This window comes from Carcharodon carcharias, chromosome 3 (genome assembly GCF_017639515.1).
Source record: "Carcharodon carcharias isolate sCarCar2 chromosome 3, sCarCar2.pri, whole genome shotgun sequence".
Lineage (NCBI taxonomy): Eukaryota > Metazoa > Chordata > Chondrichthyes > Lamniformes > Lamnidae > Carcharodon > Carcharodon carcharias.
Window position 1 is genome coordinate 4,891,478 of NC_054469.1, and position 16,159 is coordinate 4,907,636.

General features: G+C 48.5%; 2 protein-coding genes across 4 annotated transcripts in view; both read right to left on the reverse strand.

Moving 5' to 3' along the window:
• LOC121275769 (flap endonuclease 1-like) overlaps positions 1 to 7,299 on the reverse strand; it is an 86,848-nt gene extending 79,549 nt beyond the window's left edge. Inside the window, exons 1-2 of the mRNA XM_041183376.1 lie at positions 7,176 to 7,299; positions 5,249 to 5,331 (exon numbers count right to left, since the gene is read on the reverse strand). Coding sequence (XP_041039310.1) covers positions 5,249 to 5,331; positions 7,176 to 7,299 — 207 coding nt within the window. The remainder of the gene's footprint in view (positions 1 to 5,248; positions 5,332 to 7,175) is intronic.
• A 5,081-nt stretch (positions 7,300 to 12,380) lies between these two features.
• The window catches only part of tonsl (tonsoku-like, DNA repair protein), a 109,333-nt gene continuing 105,554 nt past the window's right edge, over positions 12,381 to 16,159 (reverse strand). For 2 of the 3 annotated variants that reach the window (XM_041184553.1, XM_041184555.1), the window contains exons 25-26: positions 15,680 to 15,813; positions 12,381 to 12,652 (exon numbers count right to left, since the gene is read on the reverse strand). In XM_041184553.1, coding sequence (XP_041040487.1) covers positions 12,456 to 12,652; positions 15,680 to 15,813 — 331 coding nt within the window. In that variant the 3' untranslated portion in view covers positions 12,381 to 12,455. The remainder of the gene's footprint in view (positions 12,653 to 15,679; positions 15,814 to 16,159) is intronic. The other variant, XM_041184554.1, reaches the window with a different exon arrangement.

A 16,159-nucleotide genomic window follows, 5' to 3' on the forward strand; every position in this document is an offset into this window, starting at 1 on the left:
AGGGATAGAGAGAGAGGGAGGGATAGAGAGAGGAGGAGGGATAGAGAGAGAAAGGGAGAGGGATAGAGAGAGAGCAATAGAGAGAGAGGGAGGGATGGAGAGAGAGGGAGGGATAAAGAGAGAGGGAGGGATAGAGAGAAAGAGACACAGGGAGAGGGAGAGACAGGGATAGAGAGAGAGAGGGATAGAGAGAGAGGGATAGAGAGAGAGAGGGATAGAATGAGGGGGGGGATAGAGAGAGAGGAGGGGACAGAGAGAGGGATAGAGAGAGACAGGGATAGACAGAGAGAGAGAGAGACAGGAATAGAGAGAGAGGGATAGAGAGAGAGTGGGATAGAGAGAGTGGGATAGAGAGAGAGTGGGATTGAGAGAGAAAGAGGGATAGAGAGAGGGATGGAGAGAGACAGGGATAGAGAGAGAGAGAGAGAAAGGGAGAGGGATAGAGAGAGAGAGAGAGGGATAGAGAGAGAAAGAGAGGGATATAGAGAAAGAGAGGGATAGAGAGAGAGAAAGGGATAGAGAGAGAGAGGGATAGAGAGAGAGGGGGGATAGAGAGAGAGGGGGGTCAGAGAGAGGGATAGAGAGAGACAGGGATAGACCGAGAGAGATAGAGAGAGAGGGATAGAGAGTGGGAGAGGGATAGAGAGAGAGACAGGGAGAGGGATAGAGAGAGACATGGATAGAGAGAGAGAGACATGGATAGAGAGACAGAGATAGAGAGAGAGAGAAGGGCTAGAGAGAGACGGGGATAGACAGAGACAGAGGGATAGAGAGAGAGGGGGATAGAGAGAGAGAGGGGGATAGAGAGAGAGGGATAGACAAAGAGGGAGAGACAGGGATAGAGAGAGAGAGGGATAGAGAGAGGGATGGAGAGAGAGGGATAGAGAGAGAAAGGGAAAGGGATAGAGAGAGAGAGAGGGATAGAGAGAGAGAGACAGGGATAGAGAGAGAGAGAGAGAGAGAGCGATAGACAGAGACAGGGATAGACAGAGACAGGGATAGACAGAGACAGAGAGAGGGATAGAGAGAGACAGGGATAGAGAGAGAGAGAGACATGTATAGAGAGAGACAGGTTTAGAGAGAGAAGGATTAGAGAGAGACGGGGATAGACAGAGAGAGACAGGGATAGAGGGAGAGAGAGAGAAAGGGAGAGGGATAGAGAGAGCGATAGAGAGAGAGGGAGGGATAGAGAGAGAGACACAGGGAGAGGGAGAGACAGGGATAGAGAGAGAGAGGGATAGAGAGAGAGGGATAGAGAGAGAGGGGGGGATAGAGAGAGAGGGGGGACAGAGAGAGGGATAGAGAGAGACAGGGATAGACAGAGAAAGAGAGACAGGGATAGAGAGAGAGGGATAGAGAGAGAAAGTGGGATAGAGAGAGAAAGTGGGATAGAGAGAGAAAGAGGGATAGAGAGAGGAATGGAGAGAGACAGGGATAGAGAGAGAGAGAAAGGGGGAGGGATAGAGAGAGAGAGCGGGATAGAGAGAGAGAGAGAGAGAGGGATATAGAGAGAGAGAGGGATAGAGAGAGAGACAGGGAGAGGGATAGAGAGAGTGACAGGGAGGGGGATAGAGAGAGACAGGGATAGAGAGAGAGAGACATGGATAGAGAGAGAGAGACATGGATAGAGAGAGAGACAGGGATAGATAGAGAGAGAAGGGTTAGAGAGAGACGGGGATAGATGGAGAGACAGAGGGATAGAGAGAGAGAGAGAAAAGGAGAGGGATAGAGAGAGAGAGGGATAGAGAGAGGGAGGGATAGAGAGAGAGAGACACAGGGAGAGAGAGAGACAGGGATAGAGAGAGAGAGAAAGGGAGAGGGATAGAGAGAGAGAAGGGTTAGAGAGAGACGGGGATAGACATAGAGAGAGAGAGGGATAGAGAAAGACATGGATAGACAGAGAGAGAGACAGGGCTAGAGAGAGACAGGGCTAGAGAGAGACAGGGCTAGAGAGAGACGGGGCTAGAGAGAGACGGGGCTAGAAAGAGACCGGGATAGAGAGAGAGAGAGAGGGAAAGACAGAGAGAGAGAGACAAGGAGGGAGAGAGAGAGAAAGAGAGAGAGAGAAAGGGAGAGAGAGAGAGAGAAGTGTTAGAGAGAGACGGAGATAGACAGAGAGAGAGAGAGAGGGGGATAGAGAGAGACATGGATAGACAGAGAGAGAGAGACCGGGCTAGAGAGAGACGGGATAGAGAGAGACCGGGATAGAGAGAGAGAGGGAAAGACAGAGAGAGAGAGAGAGAGACAGGGAGGGAGAGAGAGAGAAAGGGAAAGAGAGAAAGGGAGAGAGAGAGAGACAGGGATTGAGAGAGAGAGAGATTCAGGGATAGAGAGAGAGAGACTCAGGGATAGAGAGAGAGAGGGATAGAGAGAGAGGGAGGGATAGAGAGAGAGAGGGATAGAGAGAGAGAGGGGGATAGAGAGAGAGAGGGGGATAGAGAGAGACAGGGATAGCGAGAGAGAGGGATAGAGAGAGAGAGGGATAGAGAGAGAGAGGGATAGAGAGAGAGAGGGGGATAGAGAGAGACAGGGATAGACAAAGAGGGAGAGACAGGGATAGAGAGAGAGGGATAGAGAGAGAGAGGGATAGAGAGAGGGATGGAGAGAGACGGATAGAGAGAGAGAGAGAGAGAGAGAGAGACAAAGGGATAGAGAGAGAGAGGGATAGAGAGAGAGAGAGGGATAGAGAGAGAGAGCGATAGAGAGAGACAGGGATAGACAGAGACAGGGATAGACAGAGACAGGGATAGACAGAGACAGGGATAGACAGAGACAGAGGGCGGGATAGACAGAGACAGGAATAGAGAGAGACAGGGATAGAGAGAGAAGGATTAGAGAGAGACGGGGTTAGCCAGAGAGAGAGGGATAGAGAGAGAGAGAGAAAGGGAGAGAGAGAGGGAAAGAGGGATAGAGAGAGAGGGAGGGATAGAGAGAGGGGGAGGGATAGAGAGAGAAAGGGAGAGGGATAGAGAGAGAGCGATAGAGAGAGAGGGAGGGATGGAGAGAGAGGGAGGGATAAAGAGAGAGGGAGGGATAGAGAGAAAGAGACACAGGGAGAGGGAGAGACAGGGATAGAGAGAGAGAGGGATAGAGAGAGAGGGATAGAGAGAGAGAGGGATAGAATGAGGGGGGGGATAGAGAGAGAGGAGGGGACAGAGAGAGGGATAGAGAGAGACAGGGATAGACAGAGAGAGAGAGAGACAGGAATAGAGAGAGAGGGATAGAGAGAGAGTGGGATAGAGAGAGAGTGGGATAGAGAGAGAAAGAGGGATAGAGAGAGGGATGGAGAGAGACAGGGATAGAGAGAGAGAGAGAGAAAGGGAGAGGGATAGAGAGAGAGAGAGAGGGATAGAGAGAGAGAGAGAGGGATAGAGAGAGAAAGAGAGGGATATAGAGAAAGAGAGGGATAGAGAGAGAGAAAGGGATAGAGAGAGAGAGGGATAGAGAGAGAGAAGGATAGAGAGAGAGAAGGATAGAGAGAGAGGGGGGATAGAGAGAGAGGGGGGGACAGAGAGAGGGATAGAGAGAGACAGGGATAGACCGAGAGAGATAGAGAGAGAGGGATAGAGAGTGGGAGAGGGATAGAGAGAGAGACAGGGAGAGGGATAGAGAGAGTGACAGGGAGGGGGATAGAGAGAGACAGGGATAGAGAGAGAGAGACATGGATAGAGAGAGAGACAGGGATAGATAGAGAGAGAAGGGTTAGAGAGAGACGGGGATAGACGGAGAGACAGAGGGATAGAGAGAGAGAGAGAAAAGGAGAGGGATAGAGAGAGAGAGGGATAGAGAGAGGGAGGGATAGAGAGAGAGACACACAGGGAGAGAGAGAGACAGGGATAGAGAGAGAGAGAAAGGGAGAGGGATAGAGAGAGAGAAGGGTTAGAGAGAGACGGGGATAGACATAGAGAGAGAGAGGGATAGAGAAAGACATGGATAGACAGAGAGAGAGACAGGGCTAGAGAGAGACAGGGCTAGAGAGAGACGGGGCTAGAGAGAGACGGGGCTAGAGAGAGACGGGGCTAGAAAGAGACCGGGATAGAGAGAGAGAGAGAGGGAAAGACAGAGAGAGAGAGACAAGGAGGGAGAGAGAGAGAAAGAGAGAGAGAGAAAGGGAGAGAGAGAGAGAGAAGTGTTAGAGAGAGACGGAGATAGACAGAGAGAGAGGGGGATAGAGAGAGACATGGATAGACAGAGAGAGAGAGACCGGGCTAGAGAGAGACGGGATAGAGAGAGACCGGGATAGAGAGAGAGAGGGAAAGACAGAGAGAGAGAGAGAGAGAGACAGGGAGGGAGAGAGAGAGAAAGGGAAAGAGAGAAAGGGAGAGAGAGAGAGACAGGGATTGAGAGAGAGAGAGATTCAGGGATAGAGAGAGAGAGACTCAGGGATAGAGAGAGAGAGAGACGGGGATAGAGAAAGGAGAGATCGAAGGAGAAATACCGAGATGGAGAGACAGGAGAAATCGAAAGAGAAATACCAGGATAGAGAGAGAGGAGAGATAGAAGGAGACAGACAGGGATAGAGAGAGAGGAGAGAGATAGAGGGAGACAGAGAGCGAGAGAAGGATAGAGATAGAAGGAGACAGACAGGGATAGAGAGAGAGGAGAGAGATAGAGGGAGACAGAGCGAGAGAAGGATAGAGATAGAGGGGGACAGATAGGGATAGAGGGGAGGCAGTGGCACAGTGGTATTGTCACTGGACTAGTAATCCAGGGACCCAGGGTAATGCTCTGGGGACCTGGGTTCGAATCCTGCCAGGGCTGATGGTGGAATTAGGGATGGGCAATAAATACTGGCCTAGCCAGCAATGTCCATGTCCCATGAGCGAGTTTAAAAAAAGAGGGAGAGATAGAGTGAGACAGACAGGACAGTGGTGCTAAATACACACGCAGGAGTGGGATAGCAGTGCTAAACACACGCGTGGTGGGAAGGATAGTGTTGCTAAATACATATGTGGGGGTGGGGGGAGAGAGACAGAGATGAACAAAAGAGGTGGAGACAGAAAGTGAGAAATGGAGATACAAATGTAAACAGACACAGCAAGAGATGGAAAAAGTAATACACAAATTAATAAAGTAACAGAGATACTATGAAGCGAGATAGGGTGTAACAGATAGACTGATGGAGATATAGAACGGTGCAATACTGAGTGACAACCCTAACTGCTTATTCACAGAGCAGCAAGAATGAGGAGATAAACTCAATGGAACCATTTGAAAGGGGGTGCAGAGGGACCATCAGGGTGTGTACACCAATCAGTAAAGGTGTCAAGACCAAGTTGTCAAAGCTGTTAAAAGATACATCCAGATCCTTGGCTTGATCCTTAACAGAGGCTAGAGAACAAAAACATGGAAATCATATTAAACATTTACAAAACCCTGGTTAAGCCCCAGACAGAGAATTGTGGTCCATTTCTAGGTGCCATACTTTAGGAAAGGTGTTAAGTTCTGAGAGAGAGAGAGAGAGAGAGAGTGGTGGAGAGGAGATTTACTGGAATGGTAAGAGACATCGGAGAAGCTGGGATTGATACCCTTACAGCAGAGAAAGTTAGGGGGAGATTTAACGAAGGTGTTCAAAATCAGGATCGGTGTCCATCGAGTAAATAAAAAGGATCTGTTTCCAGTGCACAGCAATCAGTAATCAGAGTACAAAGATTTTCAAGCATTGGATGCAACTACAGCAAATGGAATGGTGTTATTTATTGCAAGGGGAATCGAATATAAAAGTCGGGATGTTTACTGCAGCTGTACACGGCCTTGGAGAGACCACATCTGGAATATTGTGTATAGTTTTGATCTCCAAATAAGGATATAATTACATTAGAAGCAGTTCAGAGAAAGTTTACTTGGCTGATTCCTGGGATGAAGGGGTTGTCTTGAGGTTGTCTTATGGCATATAAGATCCTGAAGGGACTTGACAGGGTGGGTGCGGAGTGGATGTTTCCACTTGTGGGAGAGACTAGAACGAGGGGACAGGGTTTAACAATAAGAGGTCTACTGTTTAAGATGGAGATGAGCAGAACTTTTTTCTCTCAAAGGGTTGTTAGCCTGTGGAATTCTCTTCCCCAGAGAGCAGTGGAGGCTGACTTAGACTGATTTTTGATAGACAAAGGAGTCAAGGGTTATGGGAGTCAGACAGGAAAGTGGAGTTGAGACGGAACCAGATCAGCCATTGAATGGTGGAGCATCCTGTCAAGGACCTTCATAAAGCGGGTAACCAGAACTGGATGCAATACTCTAGCTGTGTCGGAGCCAGAGATTTATAAAGGTTCAGCACAACGTCCCGGCTTTCATAATCGACAAGATGGGAAGCGAGTTGTTGAGACCTGGAACGCGCTGTCTGAAAGGGCAGTGGAAGCAAATCCAATAATAATTTTCAAAGGGAATGTCACAGTACGATGGGCTGAATGGCCTCCACCTGTGCCACACCTCTCTGAGCCTGAGAATCTTCTGTTCTATCTGAACAATAGGTCCAACCATTAAAGCTCCCCCGTTACAATAAACTTAGTGAAAACCTCAAACAGCTTTTATAAGTCACAATGAAAAGCAAGGATTAAACTATGGAATGGGAAGCTGGAGTGGGATGGTACAATCAGTGAGGAAAGGCATCACTGCAGATCTTCATCAGCAAAGACACCTATCGCAACAACAGAAGCACTCACTCACACACACACACAGCACAGTCGCTTCCAAACAGAGCTGAATGTAGATGCAGTGAACTCATGACGAACTCTCATATCTGTTTGGAGAGATCGAACGTAAGCCACAGTCTCAAAGTCCAGGCCTAGAACGTGTGAATAATGCTTCGTGCATTCAGATTCAGAGCGTTTACTTTTATCCTTTTATTCTTTTTATAACCTCTAGTCTCATCTGTTAATTTACTGTTAGATTTGTCTCTCTATCCCTTCCTGTCACAGTCTGTTTATCATTTCCTGTAATAATGCCTTTCTCTCTTGCCTTGTCTCTACTCTCTGGTTTACCACATCTTCCCAAATTTGATCCCCTCCCCCCATTATTTTATTTAAAACCCTCTCTACTTCCCTAGTTATGCGGCTTGCAAGAACACCGGTTCCAGCACGGTTTAGGTGTAGACCATCCCAACAGTGCAGATCCCACTTTCCCCAGTATTGGTTCCAGTGTCCCATTAACCATGATGACTACGTCCTCCCCACTCCCACTGTCCAGCACCGAGTATATGTCCCGAAACCTGGCACCGGGCAGGTAACACAGCCGTCTGGACTCATGCTCTCTGCTGCAAAGAACGGTGTCAATCCCTCTGACTATACTGTCCTCTTCTACCATCCTTTTTGCTCCCCCCCCCCACTTGAATGGCTTCCTGTACCATGGTGTCATGGTGTTAGCTCATCCATCCTACAGCCCCCACTCTCGCCCGAACAAGCTGAAAAAAACCTCAAACCTGTTGTAGGGCTCACACTTGTGCACTCCTGTCCTCCGAGTCCCCATAACCTGCCTCATTTGCAGTCACGCTCTCCTGTCCCTGACCACTGACCAAATCAGAAGACCCCGTTCTAAGAGCTGTGACTGCCTCCTGGTACAAAGAATCCAGGTAACTTTCCCCCTCCCTCATGCGTCGCAGTATCTGTAGTTTAACCTCCAGCTCATAAACTCTGAACCAAAGCTGCTCAAAGTTCAAACGTTTACTGCAGATGTGTTTGCCCTGGGTCAAACTGACATCCAGGAAGTCCCACATGCTGCAGCTGTAACACATCGCCTGTCCTGACATCCTTAATGCGTTCCAATTAACTATAATTATTTTATTCAATTATTTTTACTTTAAAAAAAATATTTCATTAACCTTACCACCAGTTGCTAGACTATTTTGAACCAAAGAACAAAGAAAAGTACAGCACAGGGACAGGCCCTTTGGCCCTCCAAGCCTGCGTCGATCATATTGCCCGTCAACTAAAATATTTTGCACTTCCTTAGGAATTGGGATAAATCTTAGTCACTTACCAGGTACTCACTAGCTTCTTGTCCTGTAGCAGAGCACAGCTACTTCCTGAAGACTGAGAAAGTTAGAAAGCAGAAAGTAAAAGATCACCTCTTTCCCTTCCTTCCCTCACTCCCTTAACTACCCAACTCCTAGCACTCTAAGCTAAGTCTCAGATTTTGCAGTAAACCTTACCTGCAGCACCTCTTTCCCCCAATGTACTGAATTCCCACTTGAACCAAATTCCCAAATATACTCACTCGGTCTCTCTCTCACTCAGGCTGAAGTCTCCGCTCACTGATCACGTGCCTCTTACTGTCATTGTAACCTTTTCTTTCAATATGACACCAACCTTAACTTCCTTAGTTAGCCACAGATGGTGCATCCTTCTTCGAGTCTTTCCTTCTCAATGGAATATATCTTTGTTGAGAGTTAAGAAATATCTCCATAAATGTTTTGCTACCATTTTAACTTTTAACCTATTTTCCCAGTCCACTTCAGCCAACTCTGTCTTCATACCTCTGTAATTGCCTTTATCTAAGTTTAAGAACTTTAGTTTTAGACCAACATTTCTCACCCTCAGACTGAATGTTGTGATCACTCTTGCCTAGAGGATCCTTACTATGAAGTCATAACATTAATCCTGTCTCATTACACATTACCAGGTCTAGAATAGCTTGTTCCCTGGTTGGTTCCAGAACATATTTGTTCTCAGGAGCCATCCCATATACACTCTACAAACTCATTCTCCAGGTTATCTTTACCATCACTCACAATTATTGCAGTACCTTTCTTACAAGCCTATTATTTTTTGATATATACTCTGTCCTACTGTGTCCCCTGTTGTTAGGGGGCCTCTAAGCTACTCCCATTGGTGACTCATTTCCTTCGCTATTTCTTATCTCCACCCAAACTAATTCTACATCTTGATCTTCTGAACCAAGATCATTTCTTATTACTGACCTCATTATTTTCCTTTCTTGCTGTCCCTCTGAACTGTCAAATACCCATGAATATTCAGGTCTCAGTCTTGGTCACCTTGTAACCACATCTCTGTAATGGATACCACACTCATTTAATTCTATTTGTGCTATGAATTCATCCATCTTGGTACAAATGCTACGTGCATTCATATAAAGAGTCTTTAGTTCTTCTGTACCATTTCCCCTAATCTGACCTTATTTGCTGGTGCACTCTTAGGTTTGTATGCTCTGCCCCTTCCTGTTGCAATCTGGTTATCATTACCCACATTGCCACCCAGCTCGTCCCAAGGGTGCAGCTCCCTCTTTCCCCAATACTGGTGCCAGTACTGGCCCCATGAATTGAAACCCATTTCTCCCACACCAATCTTTGAGCCACACATTCAGCTCTCATCTTATTTACCCTACACCCATTCATTTATGGCTCAGGTAGTAAACCGGAGATTATTACCTTTGAGGTTCTGCTTTTTAATTCGGGCCCCAGCTGCTCATACTCTCTCAGCAGAACCTCCTTTTTGGTTCTTCCTGTGTTTTCGTTGGTACCCACACATGGACCATAACAACCGTACCCTCGCCCACTCACATTTCCAGAACCGTTTCATTCAGTGCAGAGTCCTGGGGAGTCGGAGCTTTTCCTGACAGACAATGGGCACCAGGTATGGTACAGGGTGGGATGCTAGTCCATTACAGGGCACACGCACACGCACGCACTCGCGCGCACGCGCACGCACGCACACACACAAGGGGACAATTTACCGTAGCCAATCCATCTAACCACATCTCTGGAGGGTGGGAGGAAACCGGAGCAAACAACAACTGTACCTTCCCCCTCCCAATTCAACTTCCTCTACAGCCTTCAGGAGACGTTCTTAAAATCAGGCACCAGGCAGGCAACACAGCCTTCTGGACTCCCACTCTCAGCTGCACAGAACCATGTCAATCCCCCTGACTACACTGTCCCCTATTACCACTACATTCCTCTTCACTCCTGCCACAGAGTGACTCCCTACACCACAGTGCCATCATCAGTTTGCTCATCCTCCCTGTGCTCCCTTGTCTCGTTCACACAGGCTGCAAGAACCTCGTTCCTGTTAAACAATTGCAAGGGCTGAGGCTCCTCCAGGGCCTTCTTGATGCCAACACCTGCCTCACTCTGTCACACCCGCCCCCCCTAACCCCGTCCCTGAACGTGGACCAAGTCAGAAGACCCTATCCTAAGGTGTCTGAATGCTCCTGGAACAGCATCCAGGTAAGTTTCCACCTCCCTGATGCATCGCAGTGTCCGAAGTTCAGTCTCCAGCTCGATGACTGAGGGCTGAAGTCCCTCGAGCTGCAGACGTGGTTCGCCCTGGATCTCTCAGATGTCCACCAGCTCCCACACACTGCAGCAAATACTGTCGTGATATCAAGGGCAGTCACTCTGACCTTGTCTCTGCAGTTCAGTTCAAGGCTATAATGGGGTCAGGAACCGAGTGGCTCTGGCAGAACCCAAACTGAGATTGGTGAGCAGTTTATTGCTGAATGGAAGTGCCGCTTGATGGCGAAGTAATTTGAGGTGTTGCAACATTGCTATTGATAACCAAAAGTAGACTGAAGGGGTGGTAATTGGCTGGGTTGGATTTGTTCTACTTTTGTGAACAGGATATATCCAGGCAATTTTCTACATTGTCAGGTCGAAGCCAGTGTTGCAGCTGTGCTGGAACAGCTTGGTCAGGGGTACGATTAGTTCTGGAGCACAAGTCTTCAATATTATTGCTTGAATATTGTCAGGGCCCATAGCCTTTGCAGTATCCAGTGACTTCAGCCATTTCTTGATTTCATGTGGAGTGAATTGAATTGGCTGAAGACTGGCATCTGTGATGCTGGGAACCTCCAGAGGAGGCTGAGATGGATCATCCATTTGGCACTCTGGCTTCAGCCTTACCTTTTGCACTGATGTGCTGGGCTCCCCCATCATTGAGGATGGGGATATTTGTGGAGCCTTCTCCTCCAGTGAGTTGGTTAATTGTCCACCACCATTCACGACTGGATGTGGCAGGACTGCAGAGCTTAGATCTGATCCGTTGGTTGTGGGATCACTTAGCTCTATCACTTGCTGCTTATGCTGTTTGGCACGCAAGTAGTCCTGCGTTATAGCTTCACCAGGTTGACACCTCATTTTTATCTATGCCTGGTGCTGCTCCTGGCATGCCTCCTGCACTCTTCATTGAACCAGGGTTGATCCCCAGGCTTGATGGTCATGGTAGAATGGGGGATATACCGGGCCATGAGGTCATGTGGTTGAGTATAATTCTGCTGCTGATGGCCCACAGCACCTCATGGATGCCCAGTTTTGAGCTGCTCTATCTGCTTGAAATCTATCCCATTTAGCATGGTGTTGTGCAACACAACACAAAAGACTGGGTCCTCAGGGTGAAGACAAGACTTCATCTCTCCAAGGGCTTGGCCAGTATTGGTGCTGTTGAGCTATTCTTGCTGATAGACATTGAAGTCCCCCACCCAGAGGGGGATTTTGTGCCCTTGCCACCCTCAGTGCTTCTTCCATTGGTGTTCAACATGGAGGGGCATTGACTGATCATGAGAGTTCATGGGGTGTGGAGTCGATGTTGTGGACTTTCTATCTGTATAATCTGTGCTGCTACCTCCTATGGTAAATCCTGTCCTGACACAGGAATGTTGATGGTGGTGTCTGGGACATTATCTGTAAGGTATGATTCTGTGAGGATGACTATGTCAGGCTGTTGCTTGACTAGTCTGTGTGATAGCTCTCCCAATTTTAGTTCCCAGATGTTAGTTAGGTGGACTGGACACTGAGTGAGCAGAATGTGCTTTTTTTTTTTTCGACTGGTGCCTTAACTCACGATTATCAGACGATATCTACCAAACCTTAATTAGTACACTTTCCTCATCGCTACCTTGCTAGTAATCAGAGAGTGGAATGCCATTCAAAACTAGGTCGATGTCGGGTGGTCCATCCCTTTTGTATTAGAAGTTGTTTCTTTGCAGTTTGGATGCAACTGAATGACTTGCTCGAAGTCATCCACATTGCTGTGGGTCTGGAGTCAATTATAGGCCCGGCTGAATAAGGACGGCAGATTTCCTTTCCTGAAGGGCATGAGAGAACCAGATGTGTTTTTACAACAATCGATGATAGTTTCATGGTCACCATTACTGAGGCTAGCTTTCCATTGCAGATTTATTAATTGAGTTTAAATCCCACCAGCTGGCGTGGTGGGGTTTGAATCATGTCTCTGGAGCATTAGTCTCGTAACATAACCAGAATGGTTAGCATATTGGCTATTAAAGTACAGGCTGCAGAGTGTCGAAGGGAATCAGTTTAACAGAGGGCGAAAGGATCGTTATTTCACGATGTCTGCAACGCCAGTAATAAAATATGGCAAAAGAACCACTCGTGGATATCTCTGGTTTAATACATAATATACAATCAAATACAAAATGCACAATTAAAAATACATACTAGTTACATATAAACACAGACACAGGTGCGAAAGGATCACACCGTTCTATCAGTGGCTGCTGGGCACTGCTCTGATCAGACACTTGCGGAGAGAGGACACAGTGTGGAGCTCACACCCTGCCTCCTCCTGCCGGCGGTTCAGCAGGGTCTCCTTGTCATACTTGTTGAGTCGGCTGCTGCAGAGCCTCAGCTCCCGGAGTTTAACGCCGACGGTTTCCGTGTTTGACGGCCCGTGGACCGAGGAACCTGAAAGACAGGACGGAACAAGTCCCAGATTAGTGCACAATCCCAGGTACTGACACTAAGCCAGCAGCTGATTCCATGCTGAAATTTTCATTACCTTGCTGACTGAGTGAACGTATAAAACAGGATGAGGGTGTTGCTGGCAAGGCTGCTATTTAATCACCCATTTACAATGGTCCCTGAGGTTGTGGATTCAAACCACAGGTCAGAAATAAGCACATAATTCAGGCCTCCAGATGCAAGGCAGCGCCGAGGGAGTGCCGCATTGTCCGAGGGTCAGCGCTGAGGGAATGCCACCCTGTCTGAGGGTCAGCGCTGAGGGAGTGCCACCCTGTCCAAGGGTCAGCGCCGAAGGAGTGTCGCCCTGTCCGAGGGTCAGCGCCGAGGGAGTGTCGCCCTGTCCGAGGGTCAGCGCCGAGGGAGTGCCGCACTGTCCGAGGGTCAGCGCCGAGGGAGTGCCACCCTGTCCGAGGATCAGCGCCGAGGGAGTGCCACCCTGTCCGAGGGTCAGCGCCGAGGGAGTGCCACCCTGTCCGAGGGTCAGCGCCGAGGGAGTGCCACCCTGTCCGAGGGTCAGCGCCGAGGGAGTGCCACCCTGTCCGAGGGTCAGCGTTGAGGGAGTGCCACGCTGTCCAAGGGTCAGCGCTGAGGGAGTGCCACCCTGTCCGAGGGTCAGCGCTGAGGGAGTGCCACCCTGTCCGAGGGTCAGCGCCGAGGGAGTGCCACCCTGTCCGAGGGTCAGCGTCGAGGGAGTGCCATGCTGTCCAAGGGTCAGCGCTGAGGGAGTGCCACCCTGTCCGAGGGTCAGCGCTGAGGGAGTGCCACCCTGTCCGAGGGTCAGCGCTGAGGGAGTGCCACTCTGTCCGAGGGTCAGCACTGAGGAATGCCACCCTGTCCGAGGGTCAGCACTGAGGGAGTGCCACACTCTGACGTATATTTTTTAAATATGACATTAAACCGAGGCACATCGGCCATCTCGGACGATTCAGGATCCTTGCTGCTGCCCATGCTGAGATCTGGATGCTGACGGAACTCAAGCCAGGCCTCTCTGGTTCAGTGTCTACTGTGGGGAACTTGGGTGTTCCTGTCAGCCACTGGTAACTGGCTCCCTCAGTCCTGGTCTTTCTTAGTCAAAGATTCTCTTTTTTGTTACCCATTCCTCAGGTTAACCAGTGCTGAGGTCTCAGTCCGCGTGGGGCTTGTGCTGACAGACCGGGTACACACGGGCAGTGGGTGTCTCAGCTGCCAAGCGAATGACTCAGGGAACGTTTCCCGTGGTGGTCAGAGCATCATTATCATCGATTCCAATCGGACACTGTGCACTGGCAACCAGTGTCACCCAAAGTAATTATACCAGCTAACAAAAATCTGCATTAATATAGCACCTTTAATATTCTAAATGTCCCAAGGTGCTTCACCAGAGCATTATAAAACAGCATAGTAGTCTGGTAGTACAGAACTTGAGTCGTTCTGAAAGAATGGGACATTCTGTCAAAGTTTCTCATCTTGCACTCGTCAGGACATTTCACAGGAATGCCAATTTTACAGGGGAACAACAATTTATACAGCATGTGGAGAGTGCTTATTGGTTGGCAAGTAGACTCTTGACCAGAGTCGACCTGCCTGGTTTGAATTTAAGAAAAGCTTGGAAGTTAATTGTTCCCTGGTGCATTCCCCATGGCAACACCTCTACTTGCCAACCAATCAGTGCAAGACAAAAAAGCTTTGACAGCATGCCTGCTTTCTTCTCAGCAATAAGACAAAATTCCACACCAATTCACAGAGGATATTAGGCTAGTGAACCAAAAGCTTGGTAAACAGCTATGTTTTAAGGAGAGAGAGTTAGAGATGGAGAGGCTTGGGGGAGCGGGGGGGTGGGGAGAAAAGAGTTCCAGAGCTTCATGCCCAGGCAATTGAAGAGACAGCCGCCAATGGTGGAGGGATTAAAATCGGGGATGCTCAAGAGGCCAAAATTGGAGGAGTGCAGAGATTTCAGAGGGTCATAGAGCTGCAGCAGATTAGAGAGAGATAGGGAGAGGAAAGGCCATGGCGGGATTTGAAAACAAGGATGAGAATTTTGAAGGATGTGTTGATTGACTGGGAGCCAGTGTAGGACAGGGGGTGATAGGGGAAATGGGATCTGTCTGAGTTTAGACACGGGCAGCAGAGTTTTTGGATGAGCTGAATTATATGAAGGGCTGAGAATGGATGACCAGCCAGGAAATCTTGGAATTTGTCAAATCTGAAGGTAACAAAAGGCATGGATGAGGCTTTCAGTAGTAGATCAGCGATGGCAGATGAGGAGAAGTTACTGAGGTGGAAACTGGCAGTCTGGGCGTTGGGAGAAGAAATGAGGTTGAAATATTCAGCTCAGGGTCATATAGGACAAAGATTCTGCATCTAGGCAGCACTCGCTGTTCGATCTGTGTGTGCTAATAGCTACAGTAACAACCAATAATCAGCAGAGCCTGTAATGTGGCTCATTTATGCTTGCTACAAGTCACATACATTCATACGCACGGACCTGTTCTTTGCAAACAAAGGGAACATGTTCAAGCCTTGAATTACCCAGGAGCTTGGGGAGCCTATAGTTCCCCCATCGTTTTCTCTATAACAACACTTCAGCCAGAGTCAACTTCCCAACCAATCAGCACCCTTTTCTCCCTGTTTGAAATTTGGCATTCTTGCATTTGTCCTGATAAGTGTAAGATGAAAAGCTTCAGCAACATGTCTCGCTTTTCAGTAAGAGACTGACAGTGATCTGGTTCTGCTTGAAGCAGTGGCCAGCAAGAGACATGGAGACAGTGTGAACACTCTGTCTGATGGTGCCCAATTCCCACAGCAGCGTGGGTGCTGAGATACACTCTTGTAACAACTCCATTTGCTCAGGTTGCATTGGCACCTACAGGGAGTGAAAGAGGAGCCTGAGTGCCTGTGGGTCATAGAGCTCAGGTTCAGCAATGCACGCTCAGCCTTCATGATCATAACACAATGAGGTTCTGCACACCAGGCCGTGTCCCTTTAACCCACCTGAAACATTGAGATACTGAATCCCACAAGTCCTCTCTCTCACAGCGGCTAGCAGCATTTCCAATCCCACTGTGGTTATCCCAGGATTGGCTGACACATCCAGTGATACCAGGGATGGACACAGTAACAGGCACCTGTAGAAGATCAAATAGGGATGCACAATGTTACCATTCTTCACTCTCTAGCTAACCACATGCTGTATCTGTGACGGGGACAGTGTAGAGAGAGCTTTACTCTGTATCTAACCCCGTGCTGTACCTGTCCTGGGAGTGTTTGATGGGGACGGTGTAGAGGGAGCTTTACTGTGTATCTAACCCCGTGCTGTACCTGTCCTGGGAGTGTTTGATGGGGACAGTGTAGAGGGAGCTTTACTCTGTATCTAACCCTGTGCTGTAACTGTCCTGAGAGTGTTTGATAGGGACAGTTTTTTTAATTCATTCATTCATGTGGGCATCGCTGGCTGGGCCAGCATTTCTTGCC